The 26,263-nt window shown below is 48.9% G+C and overlaps 1 protein-coding gene across 1 annotated transcript in view; it reads right to left on the bottom strand.

Moving 5' to 3' along the window:
* The window catches only part of WFDC1 (WAP four-disulfide core domain 1), a 70,111-nt gene that overhangs the window by 37,061 nt on the left and 6,787 nt on the right, over positions 1 to 26,263 (bottom strand). The window contains exon 3 of the mRNA XM_060289468.1: positions 23,799 to 23,873. Coding sequence (XP_060145451.1) covers positions 23,799 to 23,873 — 75 coding nt within the window. The remainder of the gene's footprint in view (positions 1 to 23,798; positions 23,874 to 26,263) is intronic.

Below are 26,263 nucleotides of genomic sequence, written 5' to 3'. Positions count from 1 at the left end.
CTCCAGGGGACCACACACCAGGCTTGTCCCTCCTTGATCCCCCCAGGCACCTCAGGTTCTTTGTCCTCTGGGGCAGCTCTTCCTCCCAAAGACTCTTTTTTTTTTTTTTTTTTTTTTTGCGTTACGCCGGGCCTCTCACTGCTGTGGCCCCTCCCGTTGCGGAGCACAGGCTCCGGACGCGCAGGCTCAGCGGCCATGGCTCACCGGCCCAGCCGCTCCGCGGCATGTGGGATCTTCTCGGACCGGGGCACGAACCCGTGTCCCCTGCATCGGCAGGCGGACTCTCAACCACTGCGCCACCAGGGAAGCCCCCAAAGACTCTTGTTCCTCTTCTTTGAACCTAAATAGCAAAGCCTTCCCAAGCATATTAACAAATGCAAATAGGTAGACGGTGGGTTGGAGAGTTGTGGTGTTGGGGGCACCCAACTCTACCAGCCACAGTGACCTGTGACACATTAGTGGGCAGGAAGAAAGCCCCAAGCCAGGATGAACAGCGAACACCATTCATAGCCTTGCATCTCCCATCAAAAATGCTCATGTGGGCTTCCCTGGTGGCGCAGTGGTTGAGAGTCCACCAGCCGATGCTGCCGATGCAGGGGACGCGGGTTCGTGCCCCGGTCCGGGAGGATCCCACGTGCCGCGGAGCGGCTGGGCCCGTGAGCCACGGCCACTGAGCCTGCGCGTCCTGAGCCTGTGCTCCGCAACGGGAGAGGCCACAACAGTGAGAGACCCGCGTACCGCAAAAAAAAAAAAAAAAAAAAAAAAAAATGCTCATGGCTTTCTCTGGATGGTAGAATTTCAGTGGGTTTAATTTTAGCTCCATTGTTACTAATATATAGTTTCCAATTTGCCTACAATGATCGTCTATTACTCAGAGCATGGCCCTGGGTTCAAATCCCAGCTCTGCCACTTCCCAGAAATGTCCCCTGGGGCAGAAATGCATATGTTCTCTGAGCTTCACATGCTGCCCCATCAAAAATGGCCCAATAGGGACTTCCCTGTTGGCACAGTGTCCCCCCAATGCAGGGGACACAGGTTCGAGCCCTGGTCCGGGAAGATCCCACATGCCGTGGAGCAACTAAGCCCACGTGACTAAAGCCCGCGAGCCACAACTACCGAAGCCCACGCACCACAACTACTGAAGCCTGCGTGCCCAGAGCCCGTGCTCCACAACAAGAGAAGCCACCGCAATGAGAAGCGTACTGCAACAAAGAGTAGCCCCTGCTCGCCACGAGAGAAAGCCCGGGCACAGCAACGAAGACCTAACGCGGCCAAAAATAAAAATTAAAAAAAATTAAATCTTTAAAAAAAAAAGGCACAATAATGGCACCTGGCCCATAGGACTATTGTGCAAATTAAAAAAAAAAAAAAAAAACTTTGTATAGAACATAACATAGTCAGTGCTTCTTTACATGTTTATCATGGTGATCTCATTATAGAAAATTGCAAAGTCACTCTAAATAACTAACTTTCATGGTGCTTGTGATCTGGGGTCACCACAAAGTGACATTGCAAAAGGCACTGGGAAAAAAAAAAAGCTGGGGAATGATCTCATGCCCCTGGATCAGCCAGAAGGACTGGAAATCAGACGGGAGTGAATGAATGATGAGCATGTCTGGGACACAAAGTCATGTGTCAGTGTCAAAGGGACCAGCCGCACTCGACCAAAGCTGAAAGCTTCTGACGTGAAGCGGGCTGCTCAGAGGGTGCCTGACACCCACCCCAGCTGGGGGGTGTAGGCAGCAGCTGGGATCCTGTAGGCTTCCAGACGTGACCGAGAACCTGTGGAAACCCCACCCACTGCTGCCCACACCCCTTATTCCTAGCAGTTTCACGCCCTTGGATGGAACATGTGAATTTTGTGTACATGGTCTGGGGCAGGGCATAGGACAATGATAGCTATAATAATAACTAATCCTAATAATAAAAATAACGATAATCACACTTAAATAGTCTTACTCTAAGCTGTGAACTTCACATGCTCAATGCGTATGATAACTCTATGGGGCAGGTACTGTCATAAGCCTTATGTCACTGATGGGGAAGCTGAGGGTCAGAGGTAGCTTATCCAGGGTCACCGAGCCCGTCAAGGGCTGGGATGGCTGCATTATAATCGGAACACTGTCGCCCGGGGCTCTGCCATTTGCTGCCCTGATATGTCACCATGGAGATGAGTCTCAAGTTACCTGATGGCCCAAGACATGAACTCCCCTCACTCCCGCCTCCACACACAAGTACCTGCAGTTACAGGGGCCCCAGCTTCCCTGACCCAAGGATTCCACTTCGACACAATACCCAGCTCCTGCACGCTGGGGTCAGCCTGGCCCAGCCTGGCCCAGCTGAGAACTGGCAGAAATGTCCACACACCCTGCTCGGCTCCCCGGGGATTGCACAGGAATTTGGACCCTCCCTGAGCATCTCCTCAGTGGTGAAGTCTCAGTGTGCTGTGTGTCCGATGCCCAAGCAGCCCAGGTACACGCACGGCAACGCGCCTTCGCTGGTGCCCTTCCCTCCTCCCCAAATGTCCTTCCCTGCTTCTAGCTAAATCCTACTACTCAGTGCCAGAACCCAAAGCTCTCGGGGTTGGGGAAAGGAGGAGGTGGCAGCTCCTTGGAGAACAAATGGATGAGGCTCTCAGCCCCACTGGGAGCCATGAACCCCCGCTTTCTTCAACCAGAGAATCTTTGCTACTCCCCACCTCCCAGGTCGTCTGCTCACTGAGCGAGGACCCTAAGGCAGCAGGTAGCAAGCAATTTGCTTCCAGCGATGCCCCTTCATACGTGCATCTCAGTTTCTCCTTCCCACCCCTAGATAAAACTGATAAAAATTTCAAAACTTTTTTGGGTCACTCTTAGTAACAAAAACCCAGGCCCCTATGTACTTTTCTAGCTTGTCCTACCCCTCTAGTGATCAAGGAGTGACATCTCCGATTCTTGATAAATGTGTCTAACAGAAGGCTAGGAAAACTGGTCCAAGATGGGTAGAGGAAGTGAGCACAATTGAATCTTCAGAAAGAATAAGAGAAAGAAGAGATGGAAGGAAGGGAGGGACGGAAGGAGACTTATATGAAATCTACAACAGATTTCAGAATTGCCAACAAACTCTGAGAAAGCTAGGGACGGCCCCAGGCAATATTCAGCGGGGACTGAAACCTACCATTAATTATGAAGCGGGTACCAGGTGTCAAGGATGGATGTAGGACTGGGTCACGACACCCCCTGCTGGAAGCAGCCAGCCGCTGCTGGAGAAAGGAGAAAAGGGAGCCCACTTGCACTGCTGGTGGGAATGTAAATTGATACAGCCATTATGGAGAACAGTATGGAGGTTCCTTAAAAAACTAAAAATAGAGCTACCATATGACCCAGCAATCCCACTCCTGGGCATATACCCTGAGAAAACCATAATTCATAAAGAGACATGTACCACAATGTTCATTGCAGCTCTATTTACAATAGCCAGGACATGGAAGCAACCTAAGTGTCCAGCGACAGAGGAATGGATAAAGAAGATGTGGCACATATATACCATGGAATATTACTCAGCCATGAAAAGAAATGAAATTGAGTTATTTGTAGTGAGGTGGATGGACCTAGAGTCTGTCATACAGAGTGAAGCAAGTCAGAAAGAGAAAAACAAATACCGTGCTAATGCATATATATGGAATCTAAAAAAAAAATGGTTCTGATGAACCTAGGGGCGGGACGGGAATAAAGACGCAGACGTAGAGAATGTACTCGAGGACACAGTGGAGGGGGAAGGGTAAGCTGGGACGAAATGAGAGAGTGGCATGGACATATATACACTACCAAATGTAAAACAGATAGCTAGTGGGAAGCAGCCGCATAGCACAGGGAGATCAGCTCGGTGCTTCGTGACCACCTAGAGGGGTGGGATAGGGAGGGTGGGAGGGAGACGCAAGAGGGAGGGGATATGGGGATATATGTATACGTATAGCTGATTCACTTTGTTATACAGCAGAAACTAACACAACATTGTAAAGCAATCATACTCCAATAGAGACGTTAAAATTTTAAAAAAGGAAGAGTAACTGGTCTGACTTTATTCCCTCTGCCTGATTTGCTAAGCAAAGAGCAATAAAGACAAATCGGGAAAGATGTGTGTTCAAGAGAGCCCATCACTGCATTGTGTGTCATCGTAAAACATGATGAACGGGGAGAGGGCAAATGTTCACATCACAGTCGCATAGTAAGAACTGAAAAGAACTAGCGGAATATGGGGAGTGAATGAATGAAATGGAGTGGGATGTCCACAATGAAGCAAAGTGGGCTAGTGTGAATGGGGGAAGGGGATGATGGGATCCAGTGCATGGACCAAAATGAACAAATGAGACGGAATGGGATGAATGAATGAGAGAGGGGAGGGGAGGGATGGATGGATGGATGGATGGATGGATGGATGGGTGGATGGATGAATGAAGGAAGGAAGAAGTGGTTGCTGACCCCAAGGGGATTCTGGTGTGGCAGGGGAAGGAGACATGTAACCAAGATTTACAGGAGTGTTTGACCGCTGCCCTACCACTAACAGGCCATTTGTGGAGTAAAGGGCATTTGATCTCGCGGGCTTATGCAGTGTCTCATTTAACCCTGACACTGGAGGTTCTGTTAGTTCTGTTTTGTGAACAAAGAAAGAAAAACTGGGAAAGCTGTAGTCAAGTCCCTAGAAAGAAGCAGTTCTGGGTCAGGCTCCCAGGAAGCAGACTGATGGAGCCTTGTGGCCCAAGGTTCATCAGGAAAGCTGGGAGGAACTACTCCCATGAAGGGAAGGTAGGAGCCCGGCTGGGCAGAGGGGCACGCTGGTGGAGGTGCAGTCCCCACAAAAGCCTCAGCCCATCCCACCGGAGCCCTGAACCTGGGATGGTCCTCAGAGGTGTCCTGGGGTAGAGCAGGGGGACCCCTTTCCCACTGACCAGTCACAGGAGAGAGGCTGTTTTGTTCTCTCATAGTCGTGGAGGCCAGAAGCCTGTAATCAAGAGCCGGTAGGGTTGGTTCCTTCTGAGGGCTCTGGGGGAGAATCTGTTCCATGCATCTCTCCCAGCTCCTGGCGACGGCCGGCATCCTTGATGTTCCTGGGCTTGTAGACACATCACTTCCATCTCTGCTTCTGTCCTCACATGGCCTCCGCCCTGTGGGTCTGTCTCTTCTCATGAGACATCAGTCATATTGGACGTGGGGTCCACCCTACTCCATCCAATATGACCACATCTTAACTAATCACATCTGCCACAACCCGATTTCTAAGTAAGGTCACATTCACAGGTACGGGAGGTCAGAACTTCAACATATCATTTTGTTGTTGCTGCTGGGGGCGGGGGAGGAGAAAGGACACAATTCAAACCATAACGTCGGCAAAGGCCTTTTCCAGACGGCTGGTAGCTGAGTGCCGTGTGCTGCCAGCAGTGTTCCCTGTAGCTGGGGGACTAAGTCCTTTAGTCGTGAGGGGCTTCTGGGCAGCAGGACATCTAGTACAGAGACCACGGCTTGGGGAGTTTCCATCAGGTTACCAGGGTCACGGAGCTAACAGGAAATGGGCAAGGACTTGAACTTTGGGTTCGGACATGTGCTCAGGGGCTGGAACCTTATCCTGAGGTCAAGGGGAAGCCCTTAAAGGAATTTATTTTTTATTTATTGATTTATTTAATTGGAGTATAGTTGCTTTACACTCTTGTGTTTCTGCTATACAGCAAAGTGAATCAGCTATCACTACCTACATCCCTTCTTTTTTGGATTTCCTTCCCATTTAGATCACCACAGAGCACTGAGTAGAGTTCCCTGTGCTCTACAGTCTGTTCTCACTAGTTATCTATTTTATACATAGTATCAATAGTGTAAATGTGTCAATTCCAATCTCCCAATCCATCCTACCCCCGCCCCTTGGTGTCCAATTTGTTCTCTACGTCTGTGTCTCTATTTCTGCTTCGCAAATAAGTTCATCTATACCATTCTATTTCCCAGAAAAGCACTCCTGGTAACTGTGGAGCATGGACAAGAGTGTGATGGCAAAAGGCTGTGAGGATGGGACCCCAACTGTGCTTGACAGAACAAAGACCCCCCCCAAAGACATCTGTATCCTCATCCCCAGAACCTGTGAGTGTGTGACCTTACGTGGCAAGAGGGACTTTGCAGATTCAGGTCAGCTAAGTATCTTGAGATGGGGAGATTACCCTGGATTATCTGGGTGAGCCCAGAGTAATCATATGGGTCCTTATAAGAGGGAGGCAGGGGTGGGGGTCAGTGTCAGAGAAGAAGGTGTGACAATGAAAGCAGAGAGAGAGAAAGATGTCAAGATGCTGTGCTGTTGGCTTGAAGAAGGAGGAAGGGGCCAAGAGCTAAGGAATGCAGGTGCCTCTGGGAACCTGAAAAGACAAAGAAACTGCTTCTCCCTCAGAGGCTCCAGAAGGAAGCAGCCTTGCGACAACTTGGTTTTAACTCAGTAAAACCCTCTTCAGATTCATGACCTCCAGAACGGTAAGATATTAAATTGGTGTTGTTTTAAGGCACTGAATTTGCAGCAAAATGTTACAGCAACAATAAGAAAATAATACAGGGCTAAGGCAGGAAAGATGGGGTTGGAGACACTCATACGGTCAGATCGAGTCACACTCCTCCAGTGGTGATCACTCTCTGTATTTCTTAGTGGGACTTATAGGGTCCTCAGACCTGGCTCCACCCTCCCGCAGATCATCACCCTCTGCTCTCTCCCCGCCTCTCCCTTCCCAGCCCCACTGGCCGTGCTGTCCCTCAAACACACCAAACTCATTCCTGGACCAAGCCTTTTCGCTTGCTATTCCCTCCATCTAGAATGCTCTTGTCCCCCCACCAAAAAAAGTGTGTATGTCTGTATCCTTACCACTTAGGTGTCAGCTCAAATGTCACCTCCTGAGAGAGGGGTCTTCCCTACTACTCTAGCAAAAGCAGCCACCCAGTCAATCTCATTGCCCTATTTCAATTGTCTCTCCAGCATCCATCACTCTCCTATTTTGTTGTTTACTTTGTTTACTGCCTGTCTCCTGCTTAAGAAGGTCAGCTCCACGAGAGAAGAGACCTTGTCTATCTTGTGTGCTGGTCACTCTCCAGTGCCTAGAACAGAACCTGAGATAAGCAGGCATTCAAATATTTATGGATGGAGATAAATGGATGGATGGATTGAAGACTGTTGGATGAAAGAAAGACAAAAGGATGGTGGGTGGGAAAATGGATGGATGTAGAGATGGAAGGAAAGATGGAAGCATGGGTAGATGGCTGGATGGAAGGATGGATGGGTGGAAAACTGGTAAATGCAAGAAAAAATGGAAGGGTTGATGAACGGAAAGATAGGTGGTTGGAAGAATGGGTAGATGGAAGGATTGGTGGGTGGATGAAAAAATCCATTTGGGTGGGAAGGATAGGTGGATGGGAGGAAAGATGGAAGGATGAATGGATAGGATGACAAATGGGTAAAGGGAAGGATGCGTGGATGGATGGATGGATGGGTGGATGGAAGGAGGGATGGATTGAAGACTGGTGGATGAAAGAAAGACAAAAGGATGGTGAGTGTGAAAATGGATCGATGGAGAGATGGAAAGAAAGACGGAAGCATGGGTAGATGGTTGGATGGAAGGATGGGTGGGTGGAAAACTGGTAAAGGAAAAGAAAACTTGAAAGGTTGATGAATGGAAGGATAGATGGTTGGAAGGATGGGTGGATGCATGGAGAGATGAGTGGGTAGAAGAAAGGATGGGCTGATGGGACGACAGGTGAATGGAAGGATATAGATAGAAGGAAAGATAGGAGGAGGAATGGACAGAATGATGGATGGGTGAGTAGAAGATGGATGGAAGGAAGGAGAGATGTGACAGCTCCACGACGTGGCTGCCAGACTAGGCTGGCCGGATGCCGCTGAGGCTAAATACTTCCCATCTGTGTCTGAAGGGGGCCCGGCTGCTCTGCACCTTGCTGTGAGGACTTTTGTTGCCAAGTGACAGAAGTCAACAGGCTGTTTGCACCTCTAATCCTTGGAAGCAGACTCCATAATCACCTTAACTCATCGGCGAATATCTATATTGAATGAATTCCCCACCCACGCCCAGCTATTGACGTAGCAGCTTTATCACAGGGCTTGATAATCCCGGTTCAAAGCATTAGCGTTAACTTCTCCTGCCACCAGTGGGGTCCCTCTGCGCTCTGGCCTCCTTCCAAACAAAACAAGCGTTGCTCGCATCGCTTCCCTGCTTAAAAGCCTCAGGAAGCAATGTGTGAGGCGCAGGACAGGTGCAAATTCCAGGGCACTCGAAGTCCTCACGCCGTGGTCCTGGCATAGCCCTCCAGTCTCGCTTCTCATCACCCTCTTGCTCCTGTCACTTGAACCCCCTGTGCTGCCATCATACGAAATTCCTCTCTGGTCTGAGGACAGATCCTTCTCCCTCAGGCCTCCAAGCCCCATACATGCTATTGACCCGGCACATAGGCTTCCCTTCTCTCCACCTATGGCATGTCCTTCCTTCTAGAAGCTCACTTGTCAGGGAATGGAAGCGCTGGTCCCTCAAACACAGCGTCTTCACAACTGAAGCCATCATCATCTCCTGCCAAAGCTGGTCCTTCTGTATTGTCCAGGTGCTTCAAGGATCCGCCCCGTACCCCAGACCACAGACTCACGAGGCACCTGGACACTGCCCTCTGCTCCATCCTTCTCATCCCATCGAACGCCAAGTGTCAGCAACTCCTTCTCCTGCAGCCTTCAAGCTCTCCTGGCCTATCACCCTCCCTGCAGCCGCCAGCTCCCAGCCCCCTTCCCTCTGCCATGGATGAGGCAGAAGCCCCCGCACTCACTGCCCCACCCCTGTCCTTGCTCCCTCCACCCACTCCCACTGCAGCCAGCAGGACCGCAATCGACTGTTAAACTGGCCCCAGCAGGCCCCCGGGTCCTATGGGCCTCTGCTACCCTTGGAATAAAATCCCCAATCCTCTCCTCACCTCACAAAGGCTTTCTGGTTTACCCCCGCCTACCTCTCCAGCCTGTGACTACCATCCCCCCAAACTCTGCCCATCTGCTATATAGGCTTCCTTTCAATGCTTTCTGGGCATCAGGTTCTCTCAGCTCCTGGCTGGAGCAGAGGCTGTTCCCTCTGCTTAGGACCCTCTTTCCTATCCCCCTTAGTCTGGATAATCCTCCGCATTGTCAATATCACATCATCATCATGATGTTAACCACAATAATAGCAACGGCAGCTAAATTTGAGAACTTACTATGTGCTGGACACAGTGCTAAGTGTTTTACAGGAACATCCTGTTGGGTTATGAAGCAAGGATGATTGTTATGCCCATTTCATAGATGAGGAAATTGAGGCAGAGAGCTCAAGTGTCTGGTCCAAGCTCTTGGCAATTGAAATCAGGATTTGAACCCAGGCAGTCTGACTCCAGAGTCCTCCTCTTAACCATTTCCCTAAGGAGCCACGCAAGAGGAGGTCCCATGTCCTCAAGAAAGCCCTCTGTCTATCCCCAGTCCAGGTTTATTGCCTGCTATCTGAGCTCCCACCCAGCTGGCACTCCGCGCATAGCCCCTAACATCTCTTGGAGCCCGGCTGCCATGCTCTGAAGAGGTCCAGGCTGGACTGCCTCCCAAGGAGGGGCTCTATGGAGAGATGCCCCAGCAAATGAGGCCACCTTGGACATTCCAGCCCCAGCCGAGCTCCCTGCCAAGCTCCCGGCTGCAGGACTGGGCTCAGGGGAGACCAGCCAGAACCATCAGCAGAGCCCCAGCCAATGCATGGAATTGTGGGAAAATCACAAATCATTGCTGTTTTAAGTCCCTGGCCTGGTTCATCTTTCAGCCTCAGTTTCCCCATCTGAAAAATGGGGAGAGCAATTTTTACCTTCCATGTTTGTTGTGAGAAAGTAAGGAAGATGGTCAGTGATTGGTTGCCAGTTTTTAATTTTGGACCAGCCAAGGGAACAACTCTTCCTTTCGACTTTTCTCCCCCATCCACTGTGACCCAAGGCCAGGCCACTCTCATATCCTCAAGTCGCCCAGACATACAACTCTCTGCTCCCTCCCCTACCTTGTCCTTCTGAGACCAGCCTTGTGCGGGGCTCCAGTCGTACTGGCCAGGCACATCGGGCAGGGCCATCTCCCACTCACCCAGAGCAGCAGGTCCCAGGGGCAGTGAAGGAGTCAGAGAAATGACTCCCTCCAGATGGGTATCCGCTCTCCAGGGAGAGCTGTGACGTGGGTACAGAAGGAAGCTGACCCACTTCAACATCTGGCTGTCAAATACATCTCCACTGTGTTGTCTAAATTAAGGGATGATTTGACCCCGACCTGCTCCCAGGTGAAAGAAACCAGAAACAAGAGATACTCCAGTTGGAAAACACTCTCAAGACTGTTTATTCCCAAAGTCACAGATTTGAACGCCTGGGGAACCCAGGCAGGTAATGTAAATGTACAAGACAAGCAAGTGTAAGACCACAGGAATTAGGAGCTCAGGGCAATTCCTACCAGGCACACTGGCTCTTCAGTAACTTTTTCATTTAAATATAACTACATACACACTTAAGAGCGTATAACTCTCTACAAATAATAAATGCTGGAGAGGGTGTGGAGAAAAGGGAACCCTCCTACACTGTTGGTGGGAACGTAAATTGGTGCAGCCACTACGGAGAACAGTACGGAGGTTCCTTAAAAAACTAAAAACAGAGCTACCATATGATCCAGCAACCCAACTCTTGGGCATATATCCAGAAAAGACAAAAACTCTAATTTGAAAAGATACATGTACCCGAATGTTCATAGCAGCACTATTCACAATAGCCAAGACATGGAAACAACCTAAATGTCCACTGACATATGAATGGATAAAGAAGATGTGATACGTACATGCAATGGAATACTCCTCAGCCATAAAAACAATGAAATAATGCCATTTCAGCAACATGGATGGACCTAGAGATGATCATATTAAGCGAAGTCAGTCAGACAAAGACAAATACCATATGATATCACTTACATGTGGAATCTAAAATATGATACAGATGAACTTATTTACAAAACAGAAACAGACTCACAGACACAGAAAACAAACTTATGGTTACCAAAGGGGAAAGGGGGGGGATAAATCAGAAGTTTGGGATTAATAGATACACACTGGGGCTTCCCTGGTGGCGCAGTGGTTGAGAATCTGTCTGCTAATGCAGGGGACACGGGTTCGAGCCCTGGTCTGGGAGGATCCCACATGCCACGGAGCAACTGGGCCCGTGAGCCACAACTACTGAGCCTGCGCGTCTGGAGCCTGTGCTCCGCAACAAGAGAGGCCGCGATAGTGAGAGGCCCGCGCACCGCGATGAAGAGTGGCCCCCGCTTGCCGCAACTAGAGAAAGCCCTCGCACAGAAACGAAGACCCAACACAGCAAAAATAAATAAATAAATTAATAAACTCCTACCCCCAACATCTTCTTTAAAAAAAAAAAATAGATACACACTACCATGTATAAAATAGATAACCAACAAGGACCTACTGTATAACACAGGGAACTATATTCAATCTCTTATAATAACCTATAAAGGAAAAGAATCTGAAAAAGAATATATAAATATTATATATACACCTATATAACTGAATCATTTTTCTGTACACCTGAAACTAACACAACATTAAAAATCAACTATACTTCAATTAAAAAAAAATAAGAGCGGTGGTGGGATGAAGTGGAAGATTGGGATTGACATATATACACTAATATGTATAAAATAGATAAGTAATGAGAAGCTGCTGTATAAAAAAAATAAAAAGATTGGAAGACAAGTTAAAAAATAATAATAATAGCCAAAAAAAAAAAAAAGAGTATATAACTCTTACGGTAGATCAGTGGTTGCCCTGGGCCAAGAGAAAGGGGGTACAGAGGGAATGACTGCTAGCGGGTACCAGTTTTCTCTTTGAGAAGATGAAAATGTTCCAAAATTAGATGTGGTGATTGTTGCACAACTCCGTGAGTATACTAAAAACCACTGAATTGTACACGCTACGTGGGTGGGGTTTTTTTGTTTGGTTTTTGGTTTTTTTTTTTTTGCGGTACGCGGGCCTCTCACTGCTGTGGCCTCTCCCGTTGCGGAGCACAGCCTCCGGACGCGCAGGCTCAGTGGCCACGGCTCACGGGCCCAGCCGCTCCGCGGCATGTGGGATCTTCCCGGACCGGGACACGAACCCGTGTCCCCTGCATCAGCAGGTGGACTCTCAACCACTGCGCCACCAGGGAAGCCCCATGGGTGGGTTTTAGATATGTGAGTTATATCTCAAATAAAACTGTTCCAAAAAAATGATAGGCATATAAAAAACATAAGAGTATCGAGCTTGCTGAATTTCCACAAAGCAGATGGACTCACGTAACCACCACTCAGAGGAGCTGGGGAACCCTGCCAGCATCCCAGACCCCTTCCCACGCCCTATCTCATTAACTACACAACTGCATCCTCCTCTCATTCTTAAAAGGTAACCACGATTCTGACTTCTACTAGACTAGTTTTGCCTTTCTAGTCCTTTCTATGAACGGAATTATTCAGTGTGCCTTCGTTCATGCTGGCTTCTTTCACTCAACGGTACTTGTGAGATTCATGTTGACACACAGCGGTGGGTCGGTCACCTTCTCTGGCGTAGAGTTTTCCATTGTACGACAACAGGGTAATCCATTTATCCATGTTGATGGGCATTTGAGTGGTTCTACGTTTGGGCTACTCCAAATGGAGCTGCCGTGGACACTCTTCTGGTCTGTGTCTTTCGGTGGGCAAGAGTATTTACCGTCTTCAGGAAAGAGCTAGGAGTGGGATTACTGGGTTCTAGGGTAGGCATGAATTCAGTTTAGTAGAAACTGCTGGTTTCCCAACGTGTTTGTTCCAAATTCCACTTCATTCACATCGTTTTAATAACACTGTGACGGCCGACCCAAAACACTCCTGCAGGCTATACCCTGGCTGCGAGCTGCCAAGGTCAAAATCTGAGCTACATTTTTAGAGCCGTATAAGAACTCCACTCACGAATGGTCCAGGGTCCCAGAGCAACGTGATAGCAGCACGCATATTCGTGGGCAAGTTGTCTGCCCCTCAAACCTCAATGTCCTCATCTGTGAAGTGGGGCAGTAATAACATCTCTCACACTGAGTTGTGGGGAGGATCGAGTAAAACAATGCCTGGAAAGCAGTTAGCACAGTGCCTGGTTTACGGGTGCTGCACAGATGTGAGTTGTAATTGCTGAGGCCACTGTCAGGTTTTCTCAACCTGGGTCTATCACCTTTCATCAAAACCCATTCACGGGGCTTCCCTGGTGGCGCAGTGGTTGAGAGTCCGCCTGCCGATGCAGGGGACGTGGGTTCGTGCCCCGGTCCGGGAGGATCCCACATGCAGCGGAGCGGCTGGGCCCGTGAGCCATGGCTGCTGAGCCTGCGCGTCCGGAGCCTGTGCTCCGCAGCGGGTGAGGCCACAGCAGTGAGAGGCCCGCATACCGAAAAACAAACAAACAAACAAACAAACAAAAAAACCCATTCACACTGGTACATACGGACTGCTAAAGATAAACATTTGATTAGCACTGACGTTTCTTACTCCAGAACTGATACAGCTAAGTTGTATCAACCCTCAGAAGGTCAAGCCCTATGACATCCCTCTGAACCCTAAGAAACTGCGTTCGGATGCCTGGGTTCTGTGACACCACACCGATTATAAAATAGCTGTATTAAAAATGTGTTCTCTCTTGAAACTGTTCTTGAATTATGTGTTAGTATCCATATGTTGTTTCAACTTGGGGTTTTTCCAATTTTGTGAAAGACACGTTGATATTAAAGGCTTAAGATTTATAATTTATGTTAAAACAAAAAAGTTTAAATAAAAGTCTTCAATTTTGTTGAAAGAAAGAAAGGGAGGAAAGAAGGAAGGGAGGAAGGGAGGGAGGAAGGAAGGAAGGAAGGAGGGGAGGAAGGAAGGGAGGGAGGGAGGGAGGAAAAGAGCAAAGCAAAGCATTCTGGGAGCTTCTGGAACTCAAAAGTTCCAAGTCTAGTCAGTGGTGTCCTTCCACTGAAGGTTAACTTAAGGTTGGAAACATGTCATTTCTAGTTACACTGTGAAATGGTCTCATGTGCCATTAACCACTTTGTGCAGGTGTGAATTTTCCCAGGGCCCCATTTTTGCCCAGGGAACTGATGGCCTGAGACGGGAAACTGGAGGCTGGGGGAGGCAATGTCCCGTAAAACCCAGGTTTCATGACCATTGAGAAGATTAAGCTTCTGTATGCCTTATTGTTCATTCCAAGCGGTCTCAAGGGATGCCTTTTAGTCTCCAGGTGAAAGCTGGTGATTCAGAGGGTGATAACAAGCAATTGTGTTCCAAATGGTCTAGAAAGGCGACTCAGCCTGTCCCAGTGTCTTGTCTTCTTGCCTTTTTTTTCCCCTCTCATTTCAGGCATCTGATGAGGAGTTACTATAATTAACGTGGTGGCAGGGGCGGAAGATAAAACAGCTATCTGAGAGAGGAAATATTTCCAACTGAGCTAAGAGGTCAGTTAAATCCCAGGCTGAGATATCAAATCATTTGTGCCTCCTTAATCCAGAGGTGGCTCAAACCTTCCAGGGAGTGTGGAGGAGGGGCATGAAGATCCTGGGCTGCTGCTGACAGGGCACCAGTCAGGGAGTGCAAATGGGGTAGGTGGGTCCTAGGGGGTCAAGGTGAGGCAGGTGGCAGGAAACAGAAATGGAATGCGTCAGTTTCTGCCCTGGTGAACTTAGGTGCTGAGCCCAACTGAGCAAACTCAGCAAGCAAAATGCACTTTGAGGCCAGTCCTTTCCCTATTTCTTTCTGAGTGTTAAAAGTTGCCCATCTGCACAAATCAGAGATGGCCACAGGCCCCCAAATCCCACCCCTTGCCTTCTAACTGGGTGGTTGTATAAATAAACTCCTGAGTTTGCTTACCAGCTACAAAATCCTGGAAGTGGTACTAACTCTCTCTGGGCCTCAGTTTTCTCATCTGTAAAATGGGAGCAAATAATAAACACACCGCTTCCCAGGACAGCTGTGGAAATGAAATGAATTAAACGATAGCAAAGCTCCTGGTCTTAGGTAGAGCTCATCGTGCAGTCCCCTCTCACCCCTAACCTTTCATTTGAATGGTGGGTATGTTTTAATTTCTTTAAACCCAAGATGGGTGGGATAATTTGGAGGTTAAAGGAGACCAGCTCTTCAGATTCATTCTTCCAAACGAGGCCAGGTTCCCTCCCGACCTGAATGATTTCTACATCTCCTACTCATGCTGACATGTGGCGGATGGTACAAGAATTAACTGTACAGGTTGTTGAAGTGTTGAAATCTTTCCATACCAATTAGCAAACAGCACGTGCTCAAGTACCTCCCCCCGACTCCAGCCTCCAAGATCCACCCCCCTCCTCGGCTTCCCCCCCATGGTCTGGCAACTAAAGGGCTGGCTCTGCACAGTTGGGGCCTCTGGGATCTACGCTCAAGTCCATTCTGATTGGTCAGGGGCTGCTATAGAGGTGCTGCACTGGGCTTAAGTCCATTCTGATTGGTCAGAGAGCTGCTGTACAGGTGTTGCATTGGGCTCACCAATACACGCAACAGGCACTTGGGCTTTACCATCCCCCACCCCTACCGTAGAGGAAACTGGGGCACCCAGAGGGGAGGTGACCAGCTCAAGGTCACTCTTTGAGTGAGTGGCAAAGCCAGGAGCTGCCAGACTCCTGGAGACAAGGTGGGACTGTGCAGGGTGTTTGGGGGGGCGTGTGCGGTGCATCCCACACCTCGCCCCACGGTGCGTACCAACCCTCACCTCTGCACTGAAACTGCCTGGGTTTGAGTCCTGACTCTGCCACTTACAAGCTCTGTCACCACAGGCAAGTAATTTATGCCCTTTGGCTTCAGTTTTCCTATATGTAACAAAACAAAACATAAGGCAGAGCATTACAAGCTCAGTACTATTGACATCCGGAACCGGATCATTCCTGTGGGGCGGACTGTTCTCTGCACTGTACAATGTTAAGCGGCATTCCTGGCCTTGACCCAGGAGATATCAGTAGCGCTCCACACCCACACACAGTCAGGACCATCAAAAATGTCTCCAGACATTGCCTAAGGTCCCCTCTGGGACAAAATCCTCCCCAGTTGAGAATCCCTACTTTCCTAAGGCTGTTCTGAGGGTTAAGGGTTTATAGAGCGGGCCTGACCTATAGTTAGCCGCTGTTACCACCCAGCTCATCACTTAAAACTGGGTTTGCCTGCAACTAGCATTGACCAAAAATAACAGTGACTTAACCCAGACAGCAGCTTGGTTCACGCTCACATAAAAGGCCCAACGCTAGCAGTTCAGGGCTGTGTGGTGGCTCTGCTCCTCTTCTCCATCCCTAACACTCAGTCTTGTCCTCAGGAGCCACAGTGACAGCTGCAGACAGCAGAATGGAAAAAGGGATAAGAGGGAAAGGGAGGGGCAGAGGGCACATGCCTGCCAGCCATCTCTTAAAATAGATCCCCAGGGGCTTCCCTGGTGGCGCAGTGGTTCAGAATCTGCCTGCTAATGCAGGGGACACGGGTTCGAGCCCTGGTCCGGGAGTATCCCACATGCCACGGAGCAACTAGGCCCGTGAGCCACAACTACTGAGCTTGCGGGTCTGGAGCCTGTGCTCCGCAACAAGAGAGGCCGTGATAGTGAGAGGCCCGCGCACCGCGATGAAGAGTGGCCCCCGCTTGCCGCAACTAGAGAAAGCCCTTGCACAGAAACAAAAACCCAACACAGCAAAAATTAATTAATTAATTAATAAACTCCTACCCCCAACATCTTCTTTAAAAAAAAAAAAAAGATGCCTAGATGCTGGCAGGTTGACCCTCTACTGACATGCCATTGGCAGAACTTGGTCACATGACCATACCTAGCTGCAAGAGAGGCTGGGAAATGTAGTCTTTGCTCTGCATGGCCATGCGCTCAGCTGACATGATATTAGTGTGGAAGAAGAGAGAATTGGCTACACAAGGGCATGGAATCTCCTGAGCCTGCTGCAGTCAGGAAGCTGATTAAGGGCTGTCAGAGCCACCAGGCCATGAGTATGATATAATCCTTAGAGCATCTGGTACATTACTTTTAATAAACCACTAGACAGGAAATACTAGCACAGCCTACTCATCTTTAAAAACAAATCCTGGGAAATGCTGTGGGACCAGCATCCTTTATAATCAACTCCCTCCCCCTTGCCCACCACTCCCCCCACCTGCCCTCCATGCTCTGCGTGAACTTAGGGTAAGAGGAAGGGAACATGGGACACTGGATCAGGAATCTGAGGGACTCCCCTTTTGATTCTGCCACGCAGAGGCTGCATGACATAGATCAAGTCACCAGCAGGGCCAGTATTGGAGTCCCAAACATCAAAATGAGACATATTTGTGAACATGCATTTTGTGAACTTTGTAGCAGCTCTAGACAATAAAACCTTCTGTGATGATGGAGTGCTCTAGATCTGCACTGTCCAACATGGCAGCCACCAGCCGCTACATGTGTTTCCGAGCACTTTAAACGTGCACCTACAATAGAGAAACTGGACTTTTGGTAGCATTTATTGGAGAGCACAACTCTGGAGCACTTGCTGCATGTGATGGAGCCGTTTATACTGTTTCCTCTCAAGGACTTTCTATCTCCCAGGTCCCTCGTGCTATCATCCTCTTCCCCTTATCTTGAGCCCTTAAAAAAGCCACCCATCGCACCCATTAGCATGGCTATTATTTTTTTAAAGACAAAAAACAGAAAATAATAAGTGTTGGTGAGGATGTGGAGAAACTGGAACCCTTGTGCACTGCTGGGAATCACGTAAAATGTTGCAACTGCTTTGGAAAAACAGTATAAAGGTTTCTCAAAAAAGTAAACACAGAATTACTACATGGGGCTTCCCTGGTGGCGCAGTGGTTGAGAGTCCGCCTGCCGATGCAGGGGACGCGGGTTCGTGCCCCGGTCCGGGAGGATCCCACGTGCCGCAGAGCGGCTGGACCCGTGAGCCGTGGCCGCTGAGTCTGCGTGTCCGGAGCCTGTGCTCCGCAACGGGAGAGGCCACAGCAGTGAGAGGCCCGCATACCGCAAAAAAAAAAAAAAAAAAAAAAAGAATTACTACATGATCCAGCAGTGCCACTTCTGGGTATGTATCCAAAAGTACTTAACATGAACTGATATTTACCCACCCCTGTGCACAGCAACGTTATTCACAACAGCCAGAAGAACCCAAGAGTCCACCAACGGATGAATGAATAAGCAAAATGTGGCCTATATGTACATACAATGGAATGTTATACAGCCTTTAAAAAGAAGGAAGTTCTGACACAGGCTGCAGCATGGGTGAACCTTGAAGACATCATGCTAAGTGAAATAAGCCAGACACAGAAGACAAACACATGATTCCACTCATATGAGGTCCTTAAAGTAGTCAAATTCATAGAGACATGTCATTTCATAGTGACGAGAGTTTCAGTTTTGCGAGTGAAAAAAAAGTCTGCAGATGGTTGGTGGGGACGGTTGCACAACAACGTGAATGCACTTGATGCTATAGAACTGGACACTTAAATATGATGAAAATGGTCAATTTTAGGATATGCATATTTTTATCTATATAATTTATATTTTTATTTATATAAATTTTAAAAAAACACCCCAAAGAACTCAAACTCATCTGTACTACGAAAAAATATCTGGTAACAGACTGTGAGACTCTGTGTGGGTCCGAGGAGGTCAGAGTCTCCAGCATTAATGGTGGAAGTCGAGGTGGCTGAGGAAGATTTAGGGTGCTCCCCTGAAGCCCTTTGCCAGAAGAGCAGTCCTGCAGGATGATGTAATCAACCACGTTGAGCCCAGAGGGCTAAAAACAGATGAACCATTTCCAGAACAGGGACCTTTTCTGTCTCCTTCTTGGTGCTAACGAGACTATAATATGGGTCTTAATGTTAAAAGAAAATATTAGAATAAAAGATCACCCAGTCCCCAGGGTGATCTTGCCTGGGAATTATGCTGGCCTGGAGGTATGGCTGGTTCAGAGGCCACAAACGTGGGCCAAGTCTGAATCTGACATTCAGACAGTTTTGTTTGGGATGTCGGGTATTTGCATTTCCTTTTAAATTAGCTGTCAGCATTTAAGAATTGTGAAGTTCTATATTAAAATCTCTGCTCCGGCTTGTCTTGAACAAACAGGGAAACCTGGCTGCGAGGAGCCCACTCTCCCATGTGGCAGCAGGCAGCTTTTCCTAAGTTGCAGTGACCCCTTCGAATGGGACTCACCCTCCCTAGTTCACCACAATCCCCATCACTCCCTATTGTCTCCCCTCCCAGCCTGTGTTTGTGACCAGCTCCTTCCCCACCGGTGAGGTTTTGCCATCTGCATGAACTGGAACAGGAATTACAGACTCTAAGAATGTCTTATATACACAGGAAATTTACAGATAATCTAGGTTAAGTTTGTTTCATAGAAGGGGAAGCCCAAAGAAGATAACTTGCCCAGGATTTTAGAATCATCAATGAGCTGCATGGAAATGAGAACTCAGGTCCCCAAGACCCCATTCCTAATCTCTAGCCATTCTCATGGCCTTAAAAGACATGCATGTGCACCCACGCATGCACACATGCACACGGCCACTACCTTTGGCAACAAAAATAATAACAGCGGTGAATGTTTACTGATGGCTTGCTACGAACCCAGGAGCCACTGGGCAGGCCTCCCTGCACAGTGCTGCTATGCTGTAGACACTACCCTTATCCAGTTGAGATGACAAGGGGATAGAGCCTTAGTTGGCAAAGTGAAGCATTCTCCCTGAGCAATGCTGCTTGGAGGAGGGTGAGCTGGGGTTTCTGCATGGGTCTGTCCAGTTACCCGAGGCTTAACCAGAATTGCAAATTCTACCCCATTAAATGCAACAGTTACCATCTCACCCTCTAAAAATTACATCAACCCCAGGCGTTTAATAACTTTGAGCTGGGGAGACAATGGGACTTTTTATTCTTAGTGATATTATTACTAATAACTATGTCCATTCCATGCCAGCTGTTATGCCAGGAGCAAAACTGACAGACTTCCAGCTCTGGCCCAACTTTACCCTCTGCAACAGTGTAAGATGTGGCCCCATCTCATCAGACCCAGGCCGGCCCTGCTCCTGAGACACAGTGCTGCCAGGGGATCCGTCTTCCACCATGGCTGGATGAGGGGACCATCACGCCACCTCCCCACCACTGCCTGCTCCTCCAGACTTGCTCTAAATGCACAACTGATAATCTGTCTGTCCTTCCTATTTATTTAGTTAGAAAGGGTATTGGGTGCAAAAGCAGTCAAAGAAACATTTCTTCTTAGGATAACAAATGTTTTTGTGTTCCAGCAGAGAAAGAACAAAGCTTCTGCATTAAAAAAAAATTAAGGTCAATGATTTCATTGCTTTTAGCTTCTCAACCTTGCCCGATTGAGGGCTCGCTCTAGAATATTGAGGATCCACGGATAGCACACTTTTCTGTGACCTTCTCACTCCCCTCTAAGGAAAATAACTGCCCTAGATTTTCAAAGTCTTCAGGAAGGTGGAATACATCTGGAGCAATCAGCTCTTAAAAGGTGTGAGAGCAAATTACGAGATATTTTTCCAGCAATAAAACTGGCTTTAGGCTCCTGATAAAACACACACACACACACACACACACACACACACACACACACACACAAACACTAACATGAGATGCTGTTGTCAGGACATTAGAAACAGTTAAGACCCAGTTATTTTTTTTAAGGGTTCTCTCTAATTCTATAATGTGCCTTTTTTTTTGTATAATTGTACAACCTTTGCTTGGTTATCTTTTATAAAAAGTTGTTAGTAATAATACCACTAAGAATAATCCCGAACCTAGACTGCTTACTTTATGCTGGATACTATGGTAAGTGCTTTACATGCATTGTCTTGTTTAATCCTACAACCATCCTACCTCTGAGGTAGGTGCTATTGTCCTATTGATAGCCCCATTTTACAGATGAGGAAACTGAGTTTCAGAGAATCAAAGTAATTTGCCCAAGCTAGAAATTGAAAGAACTGAGATTTGAAGCCAGATGATCTGACTCCAGAGCCTGCAAGCTTGATCTCCACATGATACTTGAAATTTGTACAGAAAGAAAAACACCTATTCGTGACAACAAAATAGAAATCATGTCTAAACCTTCCATTCGGAGATAACCACTTAGCACCTTGGTAGATAGCCTTCCATTTTATTTTTCCTTTGCCTCTTTCACTTACCAAGTGTACAATGAATATTCTTTTATGTCAATAGGCATATTTTCCACCCTCATGATCAGAAAACCAAGAGAAAGGAGATACCATGACTGGATAAAAACCCCAAGGACAAAAGTCAGAACTGGGAACAAAGATTAAACCTGGAGGTCTGCTCTTCCGTTGGCTCTGACAAAGCCTCATGGTTTATTATGATACATGGGAGGTTACAAGTCATCAAATGACCAAAAAGGAAAGAAATTTAAAGAAGCAGTAGCAGCTTTAACACGACCACAGAGTCTTTGACGCCCCTCCCATTGAGGGGCAGGGCTGTGACCCCTCCTTTGAGTATAGGCAGGCTTGTGACAGCTTTGACCAATAGAGTACAGCAAAAGTGACACCATGTGACTTTTTAGGTTGAGTCATAAAAGACCATGTAGCTCCCCTTTGGCCCACAGGAGCACTGAGCTGCCATGATAGAGGTCCAAACACCTGCTGAGGCCACCGTGCTGGAGAGGCCACCAGGAGATGCTCCGGCCAACGGTCCCAACGGAGCCCAGCTTCCGGCCATCCCTGCCAAGATGCCAGCCCCAGATGCTGAAGCCACACCGGCTGCCGAGTCTCCCGGCCGACATCACAGAGGAGACACTAGCCTTTTTTTACTGCATCCAAATTCCTGACCCGCAGAATCCACGATTCTTTTTTATGCGTAATAAAGTGCTCGTTATTTTACGACACTAAGTTCACGATGGTTTGTTTTACAGCAATAGGTTCCTGGAACAAGATTTGGTACCTGGAAACACAGACTGACTTAAACAAACGGAGCCGAACTCTGTGCGACTCCACGTGCATCTAGGCACCACGAGACCAAAAATCCTCTAAAAGGTCCCGACAGCCCCCTGGGCCTGCCCTGCCTGGGCCTCTAACAGGCATCAAAATATAACTTTCAAAAAGTTAAAAAAAAAAAATGCCTCTTGTAGGATGAACACGTGCGGAAAATCTATTTTGCTCACGAACGAGGGGGCCGATGGGATGGCAAAGCTGGTCCAAGAAGCACACGAGCACCTAGTGTTCATAGGCACCTGACAGTGTCGGGACGAGATTGCTGAGCGAGATTCAAAACCAGTGAGAACTTCTGCAGGGCAAGGCAACCATATCCCTGGGGGTTTCTTTGCTAACAGAGAGAGATCATATTCATCTCTACCAGACACAAATTTGCCACTTAGCATGTTCACTTCAGAATCCGGACCCTAATGAATAGTAATCAGTGAGTCGAAGAAAGGCACGGTTCCTTGGAGAATTAAACATAAATTACTCCCGGGCTGGCCTGTTAGTTGGGGCTGCAGTGTGATATTGAAAGGACGGAGAGGCATCCATCTGCCTTAGTCTCAAGTTTTTCGTCACCTTCCTGCTTAGTCCTGGTGGCACCTTGCCACGTTGACCTCACACCACCAGCTGCCCTTGGGACTTTGGGACCCCTCCTTTACAACTCTCCTGTCCTCCTGAACTTGGACATGAGTCTTTGCCTCTGCTTGGCCACTGTCCTCCTGGAGACCCAGCCCTTCTCCTAGGCCCCTGGTCCCTCCCCAGTGCCCCTTCCCCCTCCTCCCTTGCCCCCATTAGGGCCCCTCTGGCCAAGACCCCTGGACCCTCAAGCTTCTCAGAGACCGACTAAAAGATGCACGATTCTAAAAACAAAGCTTCCAAATCATGAGAAAAAATACAAGTGCTATTAATGTAGATTTTGATGGTTAACCTATGTATCTGTTCACTGGCCAATGACATCCAAAGTATTTCATTACATCCGAACCAATCTGTCGCTTTCTTGTCTCATTTTGAAAAGGCTTATCTGAAACAGGAACAGAGCACGCTGAGGAGTTGGACCGATCCTGAATTCAGCCAGCTCCTTGCAGCCAAAAGACTGCAAAAGCACGATACTCAAGAAACATGTCCCCACATCTTTGATGAGGGGTCGGGGCACATTTCAGAAGCTGGATGTTCCGTGAGGAGAGACCTCCAAAGGTAAGAACACCTGGCTGTGGGCCTGCTTCTCTCCCTCCCTGTGCCCACCTGGAGGCTCCCAACTGCCAACAGGGGTGTCCTGGGCTCCAGAGTTCACATCTCCTGCCATTGGGCATTTTTGCCCCCTGCCAGCTCTGCCCCTGCAGAGACTCCGCCCCTGCAGAGACTCCGCCCCTGCAGAGACTCCGCCCCTGCAGAGACGACTCCGCCCCTGCAGAATGACACTGGAGAGAACCGTCCACCGTCACGGGCCCTGCTGAAACTCCAGCCCATCCCCCGCGGCGGTGCTGCCTCGCTGTCCTGCCAGGGATCCTGCCAAGCCCAGTGGGTACCAGGCTGAGCTACCCAACAACGGAGGGTGGAGAGCCGGCCTGTCGAAAAGGGGGACCCTGGGGAGCAAGAAGTCGGGGGGATCACAGGCAACAGCCAGCCAGCCAGCCCCTGGTCTAGGAGAGGCACTTCTCACATCGGATTGGTCAGGTTGCTAGTCAGCAGATCCCCGGGGGGAAAACGCTTGGCCCCAAACTCACCTGGAACAGCATCCTTCTCCTTGAGGGCCTTGGAGCACGCGTCTTCAGGGGCAGCCATGCAAGTTCCAATGCTTCCTGGGGGTGGGGGAGGGGAGTTAGAGAGGTAGCGGGTACAGGTGAGGCCCTCTAAGACCCTCTTTCACCCCTTTACAGGAACTAATCTGCAGCCTGACGAGGTGTGGTGACCCCCGTGGCGGCTTAGTTCGCCGGACCAGATGGACTCAGCCAGGCTGTCGTTCAGAATACCTGGGAAACTCTGAAAGGCCCTCTGTCCCACCTGAGGCCCTCAGGGGGCTCCTCAAGGCTCTCTGGGGGGTTCTCTTGGCACGAGGAGAATCCTGCCAGGCCCCCCATGACCAGGCAGGGGGTTCGCGGTTCCAGGACACACCCGGATCAGCCCGTTTCCGCTCCCTTCAAGCCCAGATCCCCACTCACTTCCTGCCTCTCATGGGGGACCTGGCCTGGGGGGAAATCCTTTCCCTCAAGTGGTCTCCAGGCCTCCCAGGACCTGGAGCTGCTCCGGCCTCCCTCTCACCTCCTGGGACGCAGAGGAAATTCCACACAGCATCCCTTCCGGGTCACCCATCATTTGCCTCCCTCCTCCCCGCCCCCTCAGCCGTACCTCCCCGAGGGTGATTCCGCTTCCGGAAGGGGGTCTGAGGAGACTCACGCCTGAGCTTGCAGCCCGGAGGTCTTCTCTGGGCTCTGAACGCAATTGCCCAAACACTTGCACCTGGGCGCCCTTAACCTAACGAGCTCCACCAGGCTGACATCTTTTTTCCCTAAACCTCTTCTCCTCCGTTGCTTCCTAGGTGGGTTACTGGCCCCCCCATCCACTCTGCCACACAGACTGGAGATCTCGGGATCACGTAGCCTCCTCCACCCACCATCCGCCAGTCCCCACGAGCATCCTGCCGACACTCGTCCTGAATCTCGTCTGCATCCTTCCTGCTGCCTCTGCCTCTTCTGCTCCCTGCTGTCTGCCTCACACCCTCTTTTCATGGTGTCCTAACTGGGGTCCCTGTCTTGTCTTTTCATCTGGTCTTTGCATCCCCCCAGACATATCTTCCCTAAGGTAGGTCAGATCTGGTCATATTCTTCCTGAGTTCTTTTGACAACTCTGTAATGCCTTTCAAATTAAGATCCAAGGGCTTTCCTAGCAGTGGTTGAGAGTCCGCCTGCCAATGCAGGGGACACGGGTTCGTGCCCCTGTCCGGGAAGATCCCACATGCTGCGGAGCGGCTGGGCCCGTGAGCCATGGCCGCTGAGCCTGCACGTCCGGAGCCTGTGCTCCACAACGGGAGAGGCCACAACAGCGAGAGACCCGCGTACCGCAAAAAAAATCCAAGTGTTCAATCCAACATTCAAAGCCATGTTCTCTCTGACTCCTATTTCCCTTTCTGAGCTGGCCACAAATCTCACTTCCCAGACATGCCTCACTCTGCACACTTTCTCTCACTCCTGTACTCCCCTTAGCCCCAAAGGCCTTTGTCAGTGTCACTGCTCAGACTCCTACTCATACCTCCACACCCAGCTCAAATGGCCCTTCCTGTAAAAATCTTCCTTGGATTCTCCCAGTTAGAATCAATCTCAGATTTCCCTGTCCTCCCGAAACTCAGTGTTTTGTCCCATTAACGTTTCTCTAAATCTTGGCTGCAGGCAGTTGTGAGTCCGTCTCCCCAACATGCAGCCCTAAAGTCCAGGGCTGGGTCTTACTCACCCCTGATCACCCCTCAGGCTCCACCCTTAAGCTCTGTCTGCGGCAGAACCCGGCAGGGAGTGTAACTCCAGCGGGAACCAAGCACTTTCAACATGATCTGCGTGGACCCCTTTGTAACAGGCCCCATAAACTAGCCAACTGTCTTGAACATTAAGAAATAAAATTAATAGAATAATAATAACTTTATGATCGTTACCAATATCTGTTGTATTAAGTCATTATGATCATACGTAGGTTTCAAAATGATACATGCATGTTCAAAATAGGTTAAATGGAAAGTAAAATTCAGGATCTTCGTAACCGTAAGGTTACCAATGGCAGCTTAATCTGTACCTGGTCTCATCTCGCATTTCTTACTCAACCTTCAACCCTTCTCCCAGCCTCTGTTACCTCCTGAGGCAGGGACACAGCCCCAGAAATTTGGTCTTGGAATTTGAAGGGTTGGTGCAATGTAGCAGAGAGTTAGCAGTAGACAGACCCGGTTTTGAATCCTGGATGCCTGCGGACAAATTCCTTAACTTCTCTAAGCCTCGGTGTCTCCATCTCTAAACTGAGAGAATAATTGAATCTACCACCAATCATCAGGCTGTTGTAAGGGTTAAAATATTTATTTCGTTCAGCGCGTGGTACACAGAACGAGCTCAGCGATTCATAGTAGTGATCGAAGTGAACAAAGACCCAACGCAGGCAGAAAAAAAAAAAGAGTAAAGAAATATAATCCATCAATCTAACTGAGAGAATCTAA

The sequence above is a fragment of the Globicephala melas genome, chromosome 19 (genome assembly GCF_963455315.2).
Source record: "Globicephala melas chromosome 19, mGloMel1.2, whole genome shotgun sequence".
Taxonomy (NCBI): Eukaryota; Metazoa; Chordata; class Mammalia; order Artiodactyla; family Delphinidae; genus Globicephala; species Globicephala melas.
The sequence above is the reverse complement of the archived record's forward strand: the minus strand, read 5'-3'. Positions and strand labels throughout refer to the sequence as shown.